Source organism: Chenopodium album, chromosome 3 (assembly GCF_948465745.1).
Source record: "Chenopodium album chromosome 3, dcCheAlbu1.1, whole genome shotgun sequence".
NCBI lineage: Eukaryota > Viridiplantae > Streptophyta > Magnoliopsida > Caryophyllales > Amaranthaceae > Chenopodium > Chenopodium album.
The window spans coordinates 40,308,142-40,326,533 of NC_137836.1; the positions used below are offsets into that span (position 1 = coordinate 40,308,142).

The window sequence follows — 18,392 nt, forward strand, 5'->3', positions numbered from 1 at the left end:
TCGAAATAAAATTCTAAACTAACTTTTTTATCCTACAAATTGAATTCTATATAATTCCATCCTACGTGGCACGACACTTGGCGAAAAGTTAGAACGCCAAGTGTCGCTGTCTTGTCGCCCGACTAAAAGTTTAGCTTTATACATTAGTTATATGATTATTATTTTGAGGGTTAAAAATATATGATTAAGACATATTTATAAGTAAAATTATTGTTACTCATTGAATCATTTTATTTTAAAATTTTTGTGAAATAAATATAAGTAAATCGTTGTCTTTTATCTTTCTACTATTAACATATGTTAAATATGGTACACATTTATTTATGTTTTCACTCACCTAAATCAATGGTATATGCACTTAACAACAACAACAACAACAATGTTGAAATCGGCTCTGCTGTGCTGAAATTTAATGTGCTCCGCTGTGCTGACGTGCTCTACCAAGAAGCTCAAAAAAACATTATATGGTAAAAAAACAGTAAAAACTTATCTCAATAGGATGCAAACCAAATGACAGTAGCCGCGTCGTGGATAACCACTAACCAAAAAGATGATTTCACGCTACCTCCCGGTGCAGTAGACGCAAAACGGTCGCAAAATAAGCACGGCGCCGGAGTTTGTGTACACTCACGAACCCGATTGGAACTCAGAATGTTTGCCCAGGATAAGAAATCATATAAGATGAAAGCACGGGTATTTATAGGGAAGAAACCATCAACAGTTACCACAAGAAAGTGTCTAGGTTTGTTTAGCCAAGCGAATAGATATGTTACACCAAAACGGCAAGGAATAATTCTGCCGATTAATTAGCCGTAATCAAGGGCTAATTAAACTATAATAGTCGAAATATAATTGACAATATTTTGTTACCGAGGTAAAGAAAAGAGATAAAAATTTCTCCAAACAGGCCACCCACGCATCGCATTCCCAAGACCAAGTTTCGAGTCCCGGCCGACCCAACTTGGCTCGGCGCGTGTGCGCGTGTGTGGTATAATAAAAAACCCACTTCATACTTAATCAACTTAGTAGGACTAAGATACAACAATATTTAAACATGGGAGAACACTCTTGTTCTTTCAAAGTAGGACATTTAATTCACTTTTATACCACTTTTTTTAATTTGTTTTTCATCAAGAATATCCAACAACCCCCCACAGATTCAAAGATTAGAAAAAAGAAAATAAGAAGAATGATGAATTCTAGCAAAACAAGCAATTGCATAAGTGCAAATGTCTCGCGACTTGAATTGACATATAGTGAATATCAACTTATGATCCCTTTCCTATTAATTGACTTTCGTCTTGAACTTAATAGGGGGTTAGGAACCCGTCACTTAAGTCACACAATTGACCATGTATAATATTATGAAATTCCACGAATAAAATGACGCATTATATTGGTCATATGTCTTGAATGCTCATAGGTGCTCTAGAGTATAAGCCCACGAAATACTCATAGGAAGCGGCCCCACTTTCACACCTAAGTAAGTGAATCATATCCTACAACACACCACCAAAAATATGGATATGGGTTCATTAAGAGCCATATGCTCAACCTCTTACTCATTTGTAGCAAGGCACAGAACAAACATCTAGGGATGGACAAAAATAAAAATTATGCTTCCGAATTTTTATATAATGTTCCCCTTTGAACTCATAATGACTAGGAGTTCATTGCTTTACAATTCACACAACTGGCTTTAGCCCCATCCTTTCCGATGTTTCAAAACTTTTCTACATAGGCCTTTAGACAATAGATCCGTAACATTCTTTTCGACTTTACATAGTCTAGTGATATCACTCCTTCGGATAACAAATTTCTAACAGCGAATGTGTCTTTTATTCCCATTGTAGGTATGGTTGTTTGCAAAAGCAATCGCAACTTGCGAAACACAATGAAGTGCAAGTGAAGGAGCTGGCTTCCCCCATGTTCTTGAACCATTCTCTGCCTCATGACCTACCATTTCAAGAGCGATGAATTCAGATTCTATAGTAGACATAGCAGTACAAGATTGCTTACTAGACATAGCAGTTCGATTCGGTCAACGCTCGGTCAAAACTCGACTCGAGATGTTAACGAGCACGAGTTAAGAATGCTCTAACTGGACAAGCTCGTGAGCAACTCGATAATATATTTTATTAATATAGAATTTACAAATAAATTCACCATGTTTAAACAAATTTTACACTTATAGGTGTTATTGTGTCAATATATATTATAATAAAAGAAAGAGTAAATATTTAATAATAAATATATTTTAAAAAAAAAACAACATAAAGTGAACAAAAAATATTAATGAAGGCATATAATTATAGAAAGCCCGAAAATTTAACGAGTACGAGTCGAGCAAGTTCTATTGGCTCGAAACTTTAGCGAGCACGAGTTGAGCACATGTAAAAAGTTTTCGAGTAGAGTTGAACACCCCTCACCTCGTGATTGACTCGCACCCCTAATATAGCTCCACCCCCAAAGGGTGATGACATAACCACCGCATCACAAAAGTCCTCTAAAACTCTTGGAAATTTGGAGTAGTGCAAACCCCAAACATGGTATCTTTAAGATACCTAATCCGGAGAGCAATCTAATGATCACTACTAGGTTATGAGTGTTTCTACGAGTAAGCAATGTTAGTTTTAGTGTAGTTCATAAGAAACATAACACTACTAATAATTCTAGCATATTAAGACTGATTAATGGGATCACCTTTATTTTTCATTAGGTGGAAACTAGGGTCATATGGAGTTCAAACTAGATCGACATTAAATGAGTTAAACTTTTTGAGAAGTTTTTCAACATAGTGTGTCAGGTTTAAGATAGATGCCATTTTGAGTCCTATTGATTTTTACTCCCAAAATCCATGTCTTTCATTTCAAAATTCGAACTTAAGAAATCTTTTGTTTCATTTACTCAATCTAAGTTAGTTTCAAAAATCAACATATCATCCACATAAAGACAAATAATCACACAACTATGGCTATCATGCTTAGAATAAACACAAGAATCACCTTCATTGACATGAAAACCATTACCAATGTCGAATTTGTCATGCCATTGCTTAGGAGCTTGCTTAAGCCCATATAATGACTTGTCTAACTTACAAATCTTGTTTTCTTAGCTCGGAACAACAAACCTTTCGGGTTGGATTATGTAAATCTCCTCATCCAAGTCACTATTCAGAAATGCAGGTTTGGCATCCATTAGGTGTACAACAAGATAAGAAAATGATAGCAAGAGCAATCAAAGTCCTAATGGTTGCAATTTTAGTGATAGGGGAGCAAGTATCAAAATATTCAATGCCATGTTTTTTAGTAAAACCCCTCACTATTATTCTAGCCTTATACTTGTCTATGGATCTGTCGGGTTTTAACTTCTTCCTAAAGATCCATTTACAAGTAATGGGCTTGCAACCCCTAGGAAGATAAACCAATTCCCAAGTGTTATTATTGAGAATTGATTGTAACTCACTATCAATTGCTTCTTTCCAACAGAGTAAGGGATAGCTCAAGTGGTTAGAGCTTCCCTCCCGATTTTTAAATCGATTCTCACCCCCGCCCTTGTGGCTCTCTAAACATAAAAAAAAAAAAAGGGTTGCTTCTTTAAAAAAAATAGCATCAACTCGCCTCATTACCTCATCGTAGGTTCTTGTATCATCTTCCAACACAAAGATCTGAACAAAATCATCATCAATATTGAAAGATTCGGATAAAAAGTTAGTAACAAAATCAGGTCCAAAACTGTTATTCTTTTGTGCCCTTTTGCTTCTCCTTAGCTCCAAAACAGAACCATCGTTACTAATAGGAGCATTAGCAATAGGTAATCTAGTAGAATTACTAGTAAGTAATTCACTATCATAAGATGAAGACATTTTCCAAGTAAAAATGTTCTCAAAGAATTCGACATCTCTTGCCTCAATGGAATGGCCACCTGCATAAGAAATGTTAGTACCTTTAACAAGGAAACGATAAGTTACACTTTGACAAGCATAGCCAATAAAGATAGCATCTATAGTTTTAGGACCAATTTTGTCCCTCTTGAAGGTAGGTATGCCAACTTTTGCTAGTCACCCCCACACTTTCAAGTATTTTAGTCCTTCCATATTTCGTATAGTCTTGTCAAGCTTCTTGTGAGGAACCTTATTTAAAACATGACAAACAAAAAGAATAGCCTCCCCCCACATGTTATTAGGAATCCCATAACTAATAAGCATAGAATTCATTATATTATATAAATTTCTATTTTTCTTTCAGTTACACCATACCACATACCATTTTGTTCGGGTGCGTAGGGAGCTACGACCCTTATTTATAGAAAACATGGAGATACGACCCCTATTTATAGAAAAATAGTCTGACTGATCGAAAATAAATAAAGTCTCATTCAGAATAAAAGACCTCCTGTCGCTCCTCGCGAACGACAGGAGTTAGCGTCAGACGACATGCACTAGCGCCAGGTGACAACTATTAGCGCTAGGCGACAAGCTTGTCGTCTTGCGCTGAGTCAGAAATAAGATGCGCTTTGCACGCGGAATCCTCTTTTTAATATGATTAAGTAGCAAATTCTGCGTTTATCAAATTAAAATCGGGTTTATCATAAAACACTTATTTTATTCCAAATAAAACTCTTTAAAATATAATTATCAATCCTAATTCTATTAGAATATAAAAGAATCTTCTAGATATTCTAAAAGATTAAAATCAATCCTAATAACTTTATGAATATAATTAATAGGCCCTCCTCTAAATCAATGGGCCACATATAAAATTCATTTCGAGCCCACTTTAGTATTTTGGCCATAACTTCCTCATGATTCATCGGAATTGGGCTTATAATATATCGTTGGAAAGCTCTTTTCGAGCTCGATCCAACTACACTATTATTGGACACTTATCATGGACCAAACTAAATTAGACTGGCTATTTTTCATAAATAGAGTATATAAAAAGAAATATTTTCAAAAACAAAAAGAGAGATATTTTAATAAAAACAACCGCATCACTAGACTTTTCACACTTTCACTTCGTTCGATAATCAAATGCGTGAAAAGTATTCTTCACTAGGCTTGGTTTTGGGGAGACACATTTGGATGTCTATAGAAGCCCCCACTTTGACTGAGTTTGGAGAAATGCAAGTTTCGAAAACAAAAGTCAAAGTAGCGATAGGGACGGAGAATGATCCAGAACGTTCTGCGATGCTAAATCATTCTTGTAATGCCGATACCTGCAAACTAGCGTTAGTTAAACAGATAAAAGAGTTAGAAACACGTATCTTGCACCATCAAGCGCACATCTCTGAAGTAATCGATTTTTGTTGCATTATTTGTTGTGACAACCTCCACAGTGCCTTGTGAACGCCATCGTCGAAGACCATTGCTCGTAACCATCTTCAATCGCTTGTGACAATCCTCCACATCCTAGGGAATATCGTCGAAGGTGACTGCTTGTAGCCATCTTCAGAGTTGTGGAAGTACCTTACCACGGCTGTGCCTCGCCGCTATAAACAATCTCCTCTATGCTTCCGGACATCGTCGAAGACCGCTGCTTGTAGCTATCTTCAATTTTACTGTGACGTCCTTTCATGTCTCGGGAATTTTGTTGCGAACCACTACGTGTCGAGCGATCCACCGAATGACGGTCTTCCGCGCCTTAGGAATTCTTATCATGAACTTCTTCGCCTTGAGCAACTCACAAATTATTGATGACAAATTTCCTCGCCTCATGTCGTAGACTCCTTCGTCTTGAGCAGTCTTCTGAATGATGATTTTCCACGCTTTGGGAAGTCTAATAGTTTAACAGTTTCCATGCCTTGAGAATCCTGTCATGAGCTCCTACGCCTTGAATAGCTCTTAAGTGAAATTCCGCTAAGTACCCACGCCTTGGGATGCAATCGCCAACCTCTACGCCTCAGGAAGTGTGCATCAATCGACAATTTCTCTTCGTCTCGGGAAAACTTGTTCGATAATTATAAGTCTCTTCGTCTTGTGAAACTTGCATCAATCGACAATTTCTCTTCGTCTCGGGAAAACTTTTCCAATAATTACAAGTCTCTTCGTCTTGAGAAACTTGTTGTGCGACCCGTTCGTGCCATAGGATATAATCAATTTTTGTTGAATCAAAGTTGTTTTATTTGACAACCTCCACATCTTGGGTAGCGCTGTCCAAGATCGCTTCGCCTTGAGTTATCTTCTCAAATAGAGTGACGACTTTCGCATCCTAGGGAATGTCGTCAAAGACCACTACGCCTTGAGTCGTCTTGTTCAAATTTTCTCATCTCCTCGCCTTGGAAGTGATAGCTTTGCATGTCTTTGAAAATTTACGTTTTCTGTCTTAGGTCTTTGTAAAGATCACTTGTGTGTCTGGTACTTAGTGCACCTGCATATATGTTTTTGACTACAGGACTTTGCTTATGTTTTTAATGTTGACTTTGTGTGACTTAATGCTATTGCCTGACTCGACGTGTAACTCGAGGTGATATGACATGACATGACTCAATGTGCATGACTCGTGCGTGCATTGTATTGTGATGTGCTTGACTAAAAATGCAGAAAATTTTCCGTCATTTTTGTGGAGGTTACCGACTTTCTCCCGAAAAAGAAAGATACAAAAAAGAATCGAAGTGAGTATTTGAGGTGCATGTTGAATAAGCTTAGTTGAATGCATGCGTCAATGTTGTATCTCATAGTGCAAGGATTATAACATCCTAAGCTATCTCAATTGTTGACTTGATGATGAAAGTGTTTGGGTAACTTAGGCACGGAGGCTAAGCACTTCATACTTTGTGATGCAATGATGAGTGATTTTGATATGACAAAGCATACTTCAACGGTGTGTCAAGATTTCATGACAAAAGGTTCCTAAGGGGAGGATTATTTGTCTATGTATCTGTGATGTGTGTGAAAGTGACACTAAAGCTAGGCTGCAAAGCATACTTCAACGTTGTGTCAAGATTTCATGACAAAAGGTTCCTAAGGGGAAGATTATTTGTCTATGTATCTCTGATGTGTGTGAAAGTGACACTAAAGCTAGGCTGCAAAGCATACTTCAACGTTGTGTCAAGATTTCATGACAAAAGGTTCCTAAGGAGAGGATTATTTGTCTATGTATCTTTGATGTGTGTGAAAGTGACATTAAAGCTAGGCTGCAAAGGCTAAGTGTATGAAATTTTTTTTTGAAAAGAGTCAAATAGTGGTGACTCTTAGGCTAGGTAAGCTAATAATGTAGGGATCAAGCCCCCAAGTCTAGATCTAAATGGATAGGGATGAGCATTAGAGATCCCTTGATATCAGTGGCGGAGCCAGGATTTTTCACCTAGGGGGACGGACTAAAGGTGGCGTACATTCCATAAATGGACAAACCTTTTAAACATACAAGAAATTGTAGGGACTATGCTTAATATTTATAAGTTTTACAACCTGGAAATCCAAATTTCTTAGTTATACAGTCCAAAAATTGAAAAAAAAAAGCATATTTACAATAACAACTTCACCTTCAAATATTCATTTTTGTTTTGAAAGTAATATACAATCAAAATTATCAAATAATTAATAAATGTGATTTCTAATTCACGATAATCCTAACAAATAAACAATTTCTTATTCTAATTTGGTCAATAGCGGATCCATAGATTCAAAGTTTTTAAACCCGTGACAATTTAATTTATATTGAGATATATAATAAAACCAAACACCTTTACCCGAAATTCCTACTATAACCAATAATTTAGGGTTGTAATGTATGCATTTATATATATATATATATATATAAAATTATGTAAATTACTATGGTAATTTAAAAGTTAGAACATGATGCCATTAAGTAGTACTATGTATTACTTCTAATTGAATGTGTGAAGTAAAGAAACATGCAAGAAAAGAGGAAAACTTTAAAATAAAAATAAGAAGAAAAAAATGTTGGTCAAAGGGATTGAACCCATGACCATGGAGACTACTAGTAAGCCCTGAAACCATTGAACCAAACCCTTTTTCTTATGGTTTTTGCTGCACATAATTATTTTTAACTAATTTTTTTTTATTGAAGTGGGGGGACAGCTGTCCCCCCTTGTACCCCCCTCTCTCCGCCACCGCTTGATATGATCATGTATGAATGTAAATATGAATGTGAATGAATGCATTTTTATTACGGCCGCACCTCGATGTGAGGTTGCTTACGTATCCGTTAGGAATCAGGCCGGACGTAGCTCTAGCCGAACCTCGCACAAGTATGTGTATACCTCAAAGAGATCTTTGAAGGTTTGTAACGTTGTTAGGCTAAAGGTCAAAGAAGAAGGGGATAAAGGCTCAAGACCCTAGATAACCCCCTAAGGTGTGCAACCTTGCTTTTGAAATTTTTATATTTTTATGCTTGAGGTTTCCTCACTTTTTAACTCTCTTTCTTTTGTTTATTTTTTTGCTCTGCATTTTTTTTTTGTTTTTGTATTTTTTGAAAAGTGTGGGCAATCCCGATCATGCGGTCTATCACTCACTTGGCATTTATGTTTCTCAGACACGGTACCTAGCTCTCGATAAGAGACGCAATCTTAGACGTGTTCTTATCAAAGATATATTCATATCAAAGACAGTGGAATACTTGCCCTTTTACACACTTTTATTATTCTTATTATTTGAACGTTTGAGATCTAGATAAAATCACTCAAGCTTTTGTATTTAGCAATTTGCATAAGTTGCACACCATCCTTTCTCAAGGTTAGGTAGATGTGGGTTGAAAAAATAAAGGTCTATCGTTAGACGAGGCTCAAAGTGGTTTGTCAAGAAATGATTGTATATTTGAAGGGTGAAAGGTGATATGATATGGCCACAAGGGGTGCCTCAAATCATTAGTATACCTTGTGCTTAGTTCGGCATGGATAATTTTTTTTTTTTTTTTTTTAAATGCAATGCAATGATCATATGCAAGAAACTAAATGCTCATTTTATTAAAGAGAGAAAGAAAAATCCTACAAAATAAAGTCTAAGGAAAATAAGAGGGTGCCTATGCTAGACTTATTGGGGAAATGGTGAATAAAGAAAATAGAAAAAGAGGTAAGAAAATCTTGTCGTTGAAGCTCGCCTCTTGTCTTGTGCCTTATCATCACTCGCTCTTCTTGCCTGGAGGTATGAGAAGTTTGTTATTATCGATCAAATATTAGATGACCTCTTTTAGCTTCCAATAACTCTCATTAATATGTCCCCTACCTTGATGGTACTTGCAATGAGCGTCAGCATTCCAATTAGGTGACCTATTTTCGGGTGCTGGATCTTGAAGAGGTCTAATAGGAGTGATGAGTCATTTGGCATGGAGTTGATCAAAAGAGGAATTGTAGTTCATCCCAATGGGGCTGAACTCTTTCCTTAATTGTTTCTTAGGTCTCTGACTATCCATGGCTAAGACTTCATTAAGATAAAAGGTACTAACGTTGTTGCTAGAGTGGGTGTTTTAAGAAGAAGAAGGATTATCGTTTTTCTTTCCTTTCCAGCCACTGTGTTACTATTGTTAGTAGCTTTCTGTTTTGCAAGGTCCTCTTCGATTTCAATACCTATGTCATAGACGGCCTTGAAAGTATTCAAATTATGTTGATATTTCAAATGTTCGAATACTTGTCTTGAAGGTTCTCGATGAACATCCTTACGGACTTCTTTTTAGTCAGTAGGAACTTCAACCATATTAGCTGAAGTTTCCTTCCACTTGTTGAAGAAAGAGATAAAACCTTCGTTTTCCTTTTGGTTTAGCATCTCAAGTTGTCTATGTGCAGTTTCAACTTGAATGTTGCACTTATATTTATCAATGAAAGCGTTTATTATTCCATCCCAAGTAGAGGTCTTCTCTTTATCAAGAGAAAAGAATCAAGAGATAGTGACAAACCAAGGCGATAAGGGATATGCAGCGCCTTGGTGCGCCTCATTGAAGTGAGGCGCATTATATAAATAATTGAAAAAAATTGGCAGAATTTGGCTTCAAGTGCGCCTCATGTGCGCCTAATCAAAATCACCTTGCCAGCGCTTACCCCTTATCACCTTGCGCCTCAGGCGCGCTTTTTCAAACACCGAAGGGAAGGGGAAGGCTAAGGTTGGCTGTGAGAGTCTTATTTAGGTTTTGGGCTTTAATCAATGATACACTTGCTTAAGTTTTAATTATCAGTGGTACACCTGTACTTGCAACTAATTAAACGTTAGTAATAGGTTAATGACTTGCAATTTTGACCGATTTTAACTCCCTTCTTAATTTTCCTCCTATATTTAAAGCAACATACCCACCTCTGTCATTATATAAACGAAGCCCTCTTATTTGCTCTGATTTATGAAGTGTCTTATTCATTTGGCTGATTTGAGTGCCAAATGAAGAAGAAGCTGCATAAATAAGAGCAAATGAGGGGGCTTCGTTTATATAATGATAGAGGTGGGTGGGTTACTTTAAATATAGGAGGAAAATTAAGGAGGGAGTTAAAATCGGTTAAAATTGCAAGTCATTAACCTATTACTAACGTTCAATTAATGGAATGCTTCTTGTAGTTATTTATTTATTTATTTATAATACAAAAACAGTACTGCTTGCTGCAGTTAATTAGTTGAAAGTATAGGTGTACCGTCGATAGTTAAAATCTAAGGAGGTGTATCATTGATAAAAGCCCAAACCTAGGGTGTATAAATGATAATTTCCCTTTTTTCATTATAAAAAACACCAATTAGAAAGCGACACCTGGAATGTCTCCCTCAATTTGTTACGAATCTAACGAAACTGGTGAAGGGTCTAGTTTGAGAAGATATAGGTAACAGGTGGGATTGCTTTGCGATTACTCAAATGTGGGCTTGTTATGAGAGGACCACGCAAATGTGGGATTATTAGTTTTAATTTTTACAATAATATATTTGCAATTTTCCTTTTTTGGACATCCTAGAAGAATGCTCTTCTACATTTATGGTCATGTGGCCCATTAAAAAAGTGCGGTCCCACTATTTCACATTTTCATTTATTCCACTTAACCAAAAATTATATTGTGTACATTATACTTGGTGCATACTTTTTGAAGGAAGTACTATAGTGAATATAAGAAAACATGATTTTGATTATGTGTATTGGGTAGATTAAGCAACATTTCAAGGACCCTGACTGTCAGAAGCCTTGTGTTAGTAAGGTTTGTTGTTTATTGAACGGTGGAGCACCTTAAGATCTGTCTTTTGTATGCAAATTGAGCTTTAGATGCTTGGTCCTTGTTTCTGAGTGGTTGTTTCTGGTGGGAATGCTTCTAGTGCTAATGGCGTCAAAGGCATAATTATGATATTTTTTAGGCTACGGTTGGAAATTAATGAGATTAATGTTCTGGGGTACTGTTCTCATCAAATATGTTAATAGGATAAAGTTTTGTGTCAATACTCAGGAGCTTTTAAGGAGTTGTTTGGCTTTAGCTTGCTCATTGTATTACTAGATGATTCTGCCACATCGCAATTAAAAAGCTAAATCTGATAGTGGTGGAAAGGATGGTGAGTATGAAACACTGTAAATTGTCCAACAGTTACATTCTAGAATTCAGTGTTTGTATTTTCATCAAAATCGTAGTAATGATTTTATCTATCCATCTCACATGCCTTTTGATCCATAGCTATACCTTTTTTTATCTTCAGTTGTTGAGATTGATCATGATGAGAGACCAGAAGATGGAACTTTGGCACCTTCTTTGTCAGTATGTCGATCTATAGCTCTGGAGAATTGAGATTCAATAGATTCGAAGGTTTTCAGAGGATCTTATGTATTTAAAAGTGAAACAAGTCATAAAGAGAGCACAACAAACCTTTTTAACTCACAAGTTCTGGCTGATTTGGATATGAGGATTATCTTGGTTGCAGTGCAGCTGAAGATTGTCCATTGCTCTTGGATGAGTTTTCCCTGAATCCTCGTTGAGTAAGCTGACCTCCTTTTACACCCACTTCAGCAGAAAGCAGAGCAGTGCACCAACCAGTTTGATGAACAAGTTACACATGCAATAGCCAATGCTCTGGAAAGTAATAAGGTATTTTTTCCCTTCTTTTCAGTTAAATACTACTATACTAGTCCCCGACGGTGAAACTTCTGACGAGAAATGTTTCTGTACAGTTGATGAACTCCAGCTGAATTCTCTGTATATACCTTTAAATTTATTTATTTTTTTATTTTTGGTGGATGTCTGCATAATTGTCATATAGGTCTGATTGTTTATGTTATGTGGAACCTTGTTATTGAGGCTTGATACTCATAATAATATGAACTGATAGCCTGATAATGCCTAACACTTTATAACATGTATAAATAATTAGAATAATTAAACATTACTAACCCTGCTTATAATTCTGGTATACTGGAAATCTGGAATGTAGGTTTTGTGTAGAATTTCTGATTATAGATTAGGATTCAACATTGTTTTATTTACTTTTATCTTTGAGTTTGGCTATGATCTATAATATAGATATGCATGTCAGGTTTTAATGTACTAAATTCAGATTACTTGTCAGAGTAAATGTCATGAATCTGCAGTGTCTTTTGGTCCTATTAATCTTAACAGACCCTAGGGAGCCTTAAATAAAAGTGTGCTCATTAATTTATTTGGGCTACTCAACATATTAGTCTCTTTTATACTAAAATTAGTTTACTACTCCCTGTGTGTGTGTGTGTGGCTCTTTTATAACAAAATTAGTTTACTACTCCCTGTGTGTGTGTATGTAACATATTAGACTCTTTTATTATAAAATTAGTTAACTACTCCTGTGTGTGTGTGCACGTGCTTTTCAATAAACTATTAACTATTATTTTTATTCTTTTAAAAAAAAAATTAATCTTGCAACTACCTCACATCTTATTATATTAAAGTCACTTAAATCATCTCAAACTATGTGCCGATCAAAGTAACTCTTTAAAAAAAGAATAAAGATATTAGTGTTTTTTTTTTTTCTTCTTTTTTTTTGCAATGAAGGTAGATATTTGGTGTGCATATGACTAAAGATGGGTCACTACTCAATGTAGGGATGTAATCTAGATTCAAATCAGATACTTGGACTACTCTTCATATGCTCCACTGTTTTTTGTCATAGACTTTCTTTTGATTAGGTCAAGGTATTAACATTTATAAGGGCTTATTTGGTTCATCTTATTTTGATCTATATTTATTTTATTTGAAACAAAATAAGCTCTAGATTGGATAAGTTCAAAGAAGAAAAAGCTCAGATAAGTTAAAACAAACTAAGTTCACGTAAGTTCAAACAGTAAAAGTTCAGAGAAATAGGCGCTTTATTTTTAAAATTTCTGGAGTTCCAAATGCGTGGAATGTAAGATTTGAATTGAATTTTCCACTAATGCTGAGAGAGCAGAAGGGAAAAGCTCGATCTCCATAAGGGGCGGAAAAGTAAGAGATGTGAGGCTTTTCAATTTTGACCTTAGGAGTGGCACTGAAGGAGAGCTTTGAGAAATCCCATGAACCATTGGAGAGCTTGTCAGCAAGTAGGAGAGAGGAGTTAAAAGGGAGGGGTGGTCCATAGATGATTGAGCTAAGATTGCCTAACACCATCCAGTTGTTATACCAGTACTCTTTTTTTTTTTCCTTCCTTAGCCAGTGTCAACTCTGTCAAGGGCACAAGTGCTGCAAAAATTCTCTGATGATTTCAGGAATAAATCCCTGCATCAGAATCTACATGGGAATTTAAATTGATACGATAATACATTATTTTGCAAAGAATTTTTTTTTTTCTGCGATTTTATTTGTTATAATGTATCCAATTCTAATGGAAAAATGTTCCAACAAATTAGTTTTGAACTTTGTGCAATGAGAATAAACGTGGCTGTATCATATTGTTTCTATGGCAGGTAACACATAGTAGCTGCTCTTAAGCTATGGGATTATCAGCTGTGGGCTGTGGCATTGACTGATCGTGTGATTTTACTTCCAAGTGGTATAAATGCAACATGCATTGCTGCAGTACTGGGTATAAAGAATTTGCTGTATTTACTAGAATTCAGATTTGGCAGGTAAAGGTAATAATAATTCCTGCTCTTGAAAACCCTGAAGCCAATTAGTCTTGCTGATATTGCAACAATATATGAAATATGCTTCTGCAATCAAAAGCAGGAGATGAAAAGCATATGCTGTAGGAATCAGCAAAGCCTGTCTTTGTTTTGGTGTATCTCTAACACCAGTCTGCCTTACATTGTTTTAGATAGTAGTTCCTGCTGTATCAGTCAAACTCAGAAATAAATGCCAGTTATTATTGGTTACAAAATCATCATGCTTTATCCTCAATGTAAAATAAAGAAACCAAAAGGTTTAACAAACATACTGCTCTAAAGACTATGCCAAAGAAACTAATGACCAGCCTCAAGCAAACACGTACTTTATCAGCAATAATACAAACCGATATAAATAAGGGAGTAGTAAAATCAAAATCAGTTATTTTTAATATTAAGAATTATGTTTTCATTTAGGTTCTAAGTATGATCTGAGGAAGTAGACCGCCTTGATCGTGCAGGAGAAGCAGGCTGAGAAGCCCTTTTCCTAGCTCAACTAACAGAGACTCTGTCGGGTGTGACACTCTTCTCCCTCTTGCATTCACCTCCAAATCGTGTTCTAGCCTTTGCAGATTCAGTGGCAGCCATATAACTTGGAACAGTTTGAGAACTCGCTAGGCTTTCATCATCCCTAACAGATGAACCTGTTACACTATTTCTCCTTGATTGTTCTGATTGCATACTCAGTGTGCTTCTTGCATCATCTTCTGGACCCCAAATGCTCTTCCTTGGGCTCATCTTTGGGCTTTGGGATCTCAAGTTTCTGGTTGCTGCAGTGGACTTTGAAGGAGCTTTGGAAGTGGACAAGCGACCACCAGTTGAAGAACGGGGTTGTTTTCGAATGGATGTTGGGGAAGGCTTTTCACGGCCATAATAGGCTTTTGTAAGCTCATGATTCCCAGACAAAGTGTTCTTTGAGGAGGCCATAATACGAGGGGAGTTATCATTGCTAAAGTCTTTCTCAGGAGTGGTTGCGGTCTCCCATGGTTTAGCAGCTAACCATCGTTCTAACCAGCTCCAGCCCCAGTGGGGATTGTTTACATCCATAAACAACGTGTGCGCAGACATTGATGATGCCTTCCATGCTTGCTGTACAGCATATGATTTCATTTAGCTATGTTGACAAACTAAGCTATTGGATTGCTCTTATTCTCCAATTAACTACCTTACAAATTACCGCTACTTTGCAAATTATCAAGGCGTTCTATTTTTATCACTCTTCCTAAGTAAAAGAAAAAAAAAAAACAATTTCTAAAGGACATGAATGTGATAAATTTTGGAGTTGTTTTAAAAAGTGCTATATAGCTCACTCTTGAAATAAATTTGAATAGAAGTATAAAGCACAAAGTACAGAAGTTATAAATATATAAATGAACCAAAATTTTTTTTATTAATTGAACCAAGTTTGAGCCTAGCTCAATCAAAAAACAATCTTAGTTGTACGAAAAGAAGACACCTAATCATGAAGTAGTTTACACCCTTGATAAATATGCTTTTGCATAATGACATAGGTGAACCTTGTGTACATGACTCACTAACTCCTCTCCATTGTCAGCGCGAAATAAATTTTGCATTTTCTACCCTGAAATTCTTCATTTTCTTTGGGCATTGTTGCTGGGCATGTAAGCGGGAAAGAAGTCTAAGTTGTTACCTGATGGGTAAATGCATAAGCCAGAGTCCTTTCTCTTCTAATGGCAGCCTCATGTCTGCTTTGCAACTTTGCTTCGATCTGTTCCTTTGTCTTTCTACTGCTGTCCCAACCATCACCGTTTTGCTGCAACATGCTCAACACATTTTGTCATCAGCATAAGTACTATAAAAACAAGAAAATTATTGTAGTTTGATTCAAAATTGCAGAAATCACAGTGATGGATTAGCATACTTGTGATTTTTCAAGTTCCTTGGCTTGCTCTTTTGCATATGTCTGCTGAATCTGTTTCTGACGAGCCAGGTTTTCCTCAGCCATCTTCTGTCTTCTCTCATGTACCTGAGACTGCACTCGTGCTAATGTTTGCATTGACTTCAGAGTGTTTGTAGTCTGACGTTTGATTGCCTGTCCTTGCATTACTGCTTTCAACCTCATCAGCCCTCGCAGAGCACGTAATGTTCTCCTCCCCTATAAAAAAAATAAAGGCAATGAAAAAAAGTTCACCATGATATGAAGCGTTTTTATTTATTTTTTCCTTACATGACATGACTCACTCCACCTCGAAAAAGATACATTTCTATTTTGGTTCGTGCAAAAAAACAAAAAAAAAAAAAAAAAAAAGCAAGTTAAACTTTGAATATTACCATAATGATACCTTCATAAGAATTTCAATGATAGACCAAGTCATTATAATGATGAATATGGTGATGTATAAGTTTAAAAACCCTTGAAAATGATCTTAAATCAGATATGGCTTATTACATAATTTGAGACGAAGAGAGTAATACTTAATATGCTTACAATCTAAACAAAATTACCATCTTATTTACCCTGAGTTCTGTGATCATAATAATTTTAACAAAAAACGTACCATGTATCCTCGGAAAGCTGTTTGAATCTTAATGGCTGCAGCTTCCTCCTTAGACTTTCCAGAAACAGGTGTAGTAGTTGCTGTCAGACGAACAACCTCTGCAGCAGCCTGAGCAGCTGCAACAGCCGCCTCAGCAGCCTTAGCAGTTGCTATAGCAACACTATAGGCATGTTTCGTCTGTTCCTTATCTGCAGCACTACTTAATTTCTGTTCTTTATCTGCTGCACTACTTACTTTTGCTGGTTCAGCAGCAGGATCAACCACCGGTGCCACAGTTGGCTGAGGAAGTAACGCCATTGTTGCAGGGGCAGTGTCTGCTGGTGTTGTGTTAAGACCAGACCTCTTTTTCTTGCTAAACCATTTCTTCTTTGATTTTCCTGACTCCTAAAAATTAAAGTAGAAAACATCAATCTTGTAACATTTGTAATAATCCATTAATAAGGTTGACTAACTGGTTTATCACGACGAGTAAAATAAGACAAACCTGAACAATCTCCTGCACCTCTGGTCCGTTGAGAGCTTTTTTCATTGAAGAGAACCAGTTACCTTTTCTACCCATTTTTGCATCCGTTGATGTAGTCAAACACCTGGTTGTAATACAAAAGTTAAACAAATTTGTTGATTATTCTGTAAAAATCCAAAGAAAACCCACTTTTAATCCTAGATCATCCACCCAGATTTAAAAAAAAAAAAAAAAAAATCCTAGATGAAACATAACCAATAAAAAACTGTCATATGATCATTTTGATGAATTTTTTTTCGACATTTTGGTATCTCAAAATCTGATCATAAAGGTTATGTAATGCATACAAATTTTCTGTTTTTATTTTCAAGAACAACAAAATCAAATTACCTTAAATTACACAGCCAAAATTCTTTAGTGCACCCCATTTAAATTTGCACCCTACTAAAAACACACAAAGATTCAAAATCTAGTTGATCGATCTTAACAAAAACACTACAACAATCATGCAGTACAACTAAAATATTTCATGGAAAAATACAAATTTTATACAGCAAAAATAGAAGAAAGGTATATAAATAGGTAGCAGAGAAACTGAAAATATATACCAGGTTTAAAAGACTAAAACTTGTAAAGAAGCAAAGTTATGATTTGATGTGTTTTGACAAAGAGGGTATGAAGAAAAGTTATTGCAGGCCAAGAAGAAGGAAAAAAAAGAGAGGAATAATATTGAAGAATTCAATGAAAGAATATTAGTATTAGTATTTGAGTTTGATGATAATGAAAGGGGTTTGTGTTTGTGGGGGGCAAATAACAGTTAGTTACCAACTTAGTCGTTGCTTCATTGAATAGTGTTGTCCCACTACTTTCTTAATATTTCTAGGGGGGTGGGGGAACTCCATCTTCAGCAACATTATTTTATTTTCTATCCAAAATAAAATAAGAATTAGGCTTATCCAAAATAGAAAAAACAAATTTCTCAAAAAAAATAAAAAAATAAAAAAAATTGAAAAATCAAATATTGATCCATTTTATTCTAATTGTCTCATTTAAAATCTTGCACAGTTTTTCTACGATTCGGGTGGTTGACAATCTTGACATGTGAAATAAATTACTATAGAAAGTTGTAATTCATATTAAGTTGTTTCCTTAATGAAACTCATTGAACTTGTTTAACAATGAAAAGTTGAAATTTTTCCATAAATTTAAATTGACCAAAAGGACCTTAGTAGTAATTTACTTTCTATATTTTGTGGGAAGTCCAACTCCCTCTATTTTTGCGTTGTTGTGTCTATTAGCCTTCCACTTTTGTTTTGTCAACCAACAAGCACTATAATGCATGGGTTTTAAAAAATATACGTATATGTACACATACAAATTTAAAAATTGTAA

At 35.7% G+C, this 18,392-nt stretch overlaps 1 protein-coding gene across 2 annotated transcripts; it reads right to left on the reverse strand.

Moving 5' to 3' along the window:
* Window positions 1-14,188: 14,188 nt before the first annotated feature.
* LOC145613409 (protein IQ-DOMAIN 3-like) lies at window positions 14,189-17,851 on the reverse strand. 2 transcript variants are annotated; one of them, XM_081668518.1, is made up of 6 exons: window positions 17,609-17,851; window positions 17,022-17,124; window positions 16,538-16,921; window positions 15,901-16,134; window positions 15,670-15,792; window positions 14,189-15,107 (listed from the first exon to the last, which is right to left on the reverse strand). In XM_081668518.1, exons 2-6 carry the CDS (start codon window positions 17,094-17,096, stop codon window positions 14,511-14,513), a joined length of 1,413 nt encoding a protein of 470 aa, XP_081524644.1. In that variant the 5' UTR covers window positions 17,097-17,124; window positions 17,609-17,851; the 3' UTR covers window positions 14,189-14,510. The 2 variants fall into 2 exon arrangements, with proteins under 2 accessions (XP_081524644.1, XP_081524636.1); XM_081668510.1 differs by lacking the exon at window positions 17,609-17,851 and adding an exon at window positions 17,391-17,540.
* Between the last annotated feature and the right edge of the window lie 541 nt (window positions 17,852-18,392).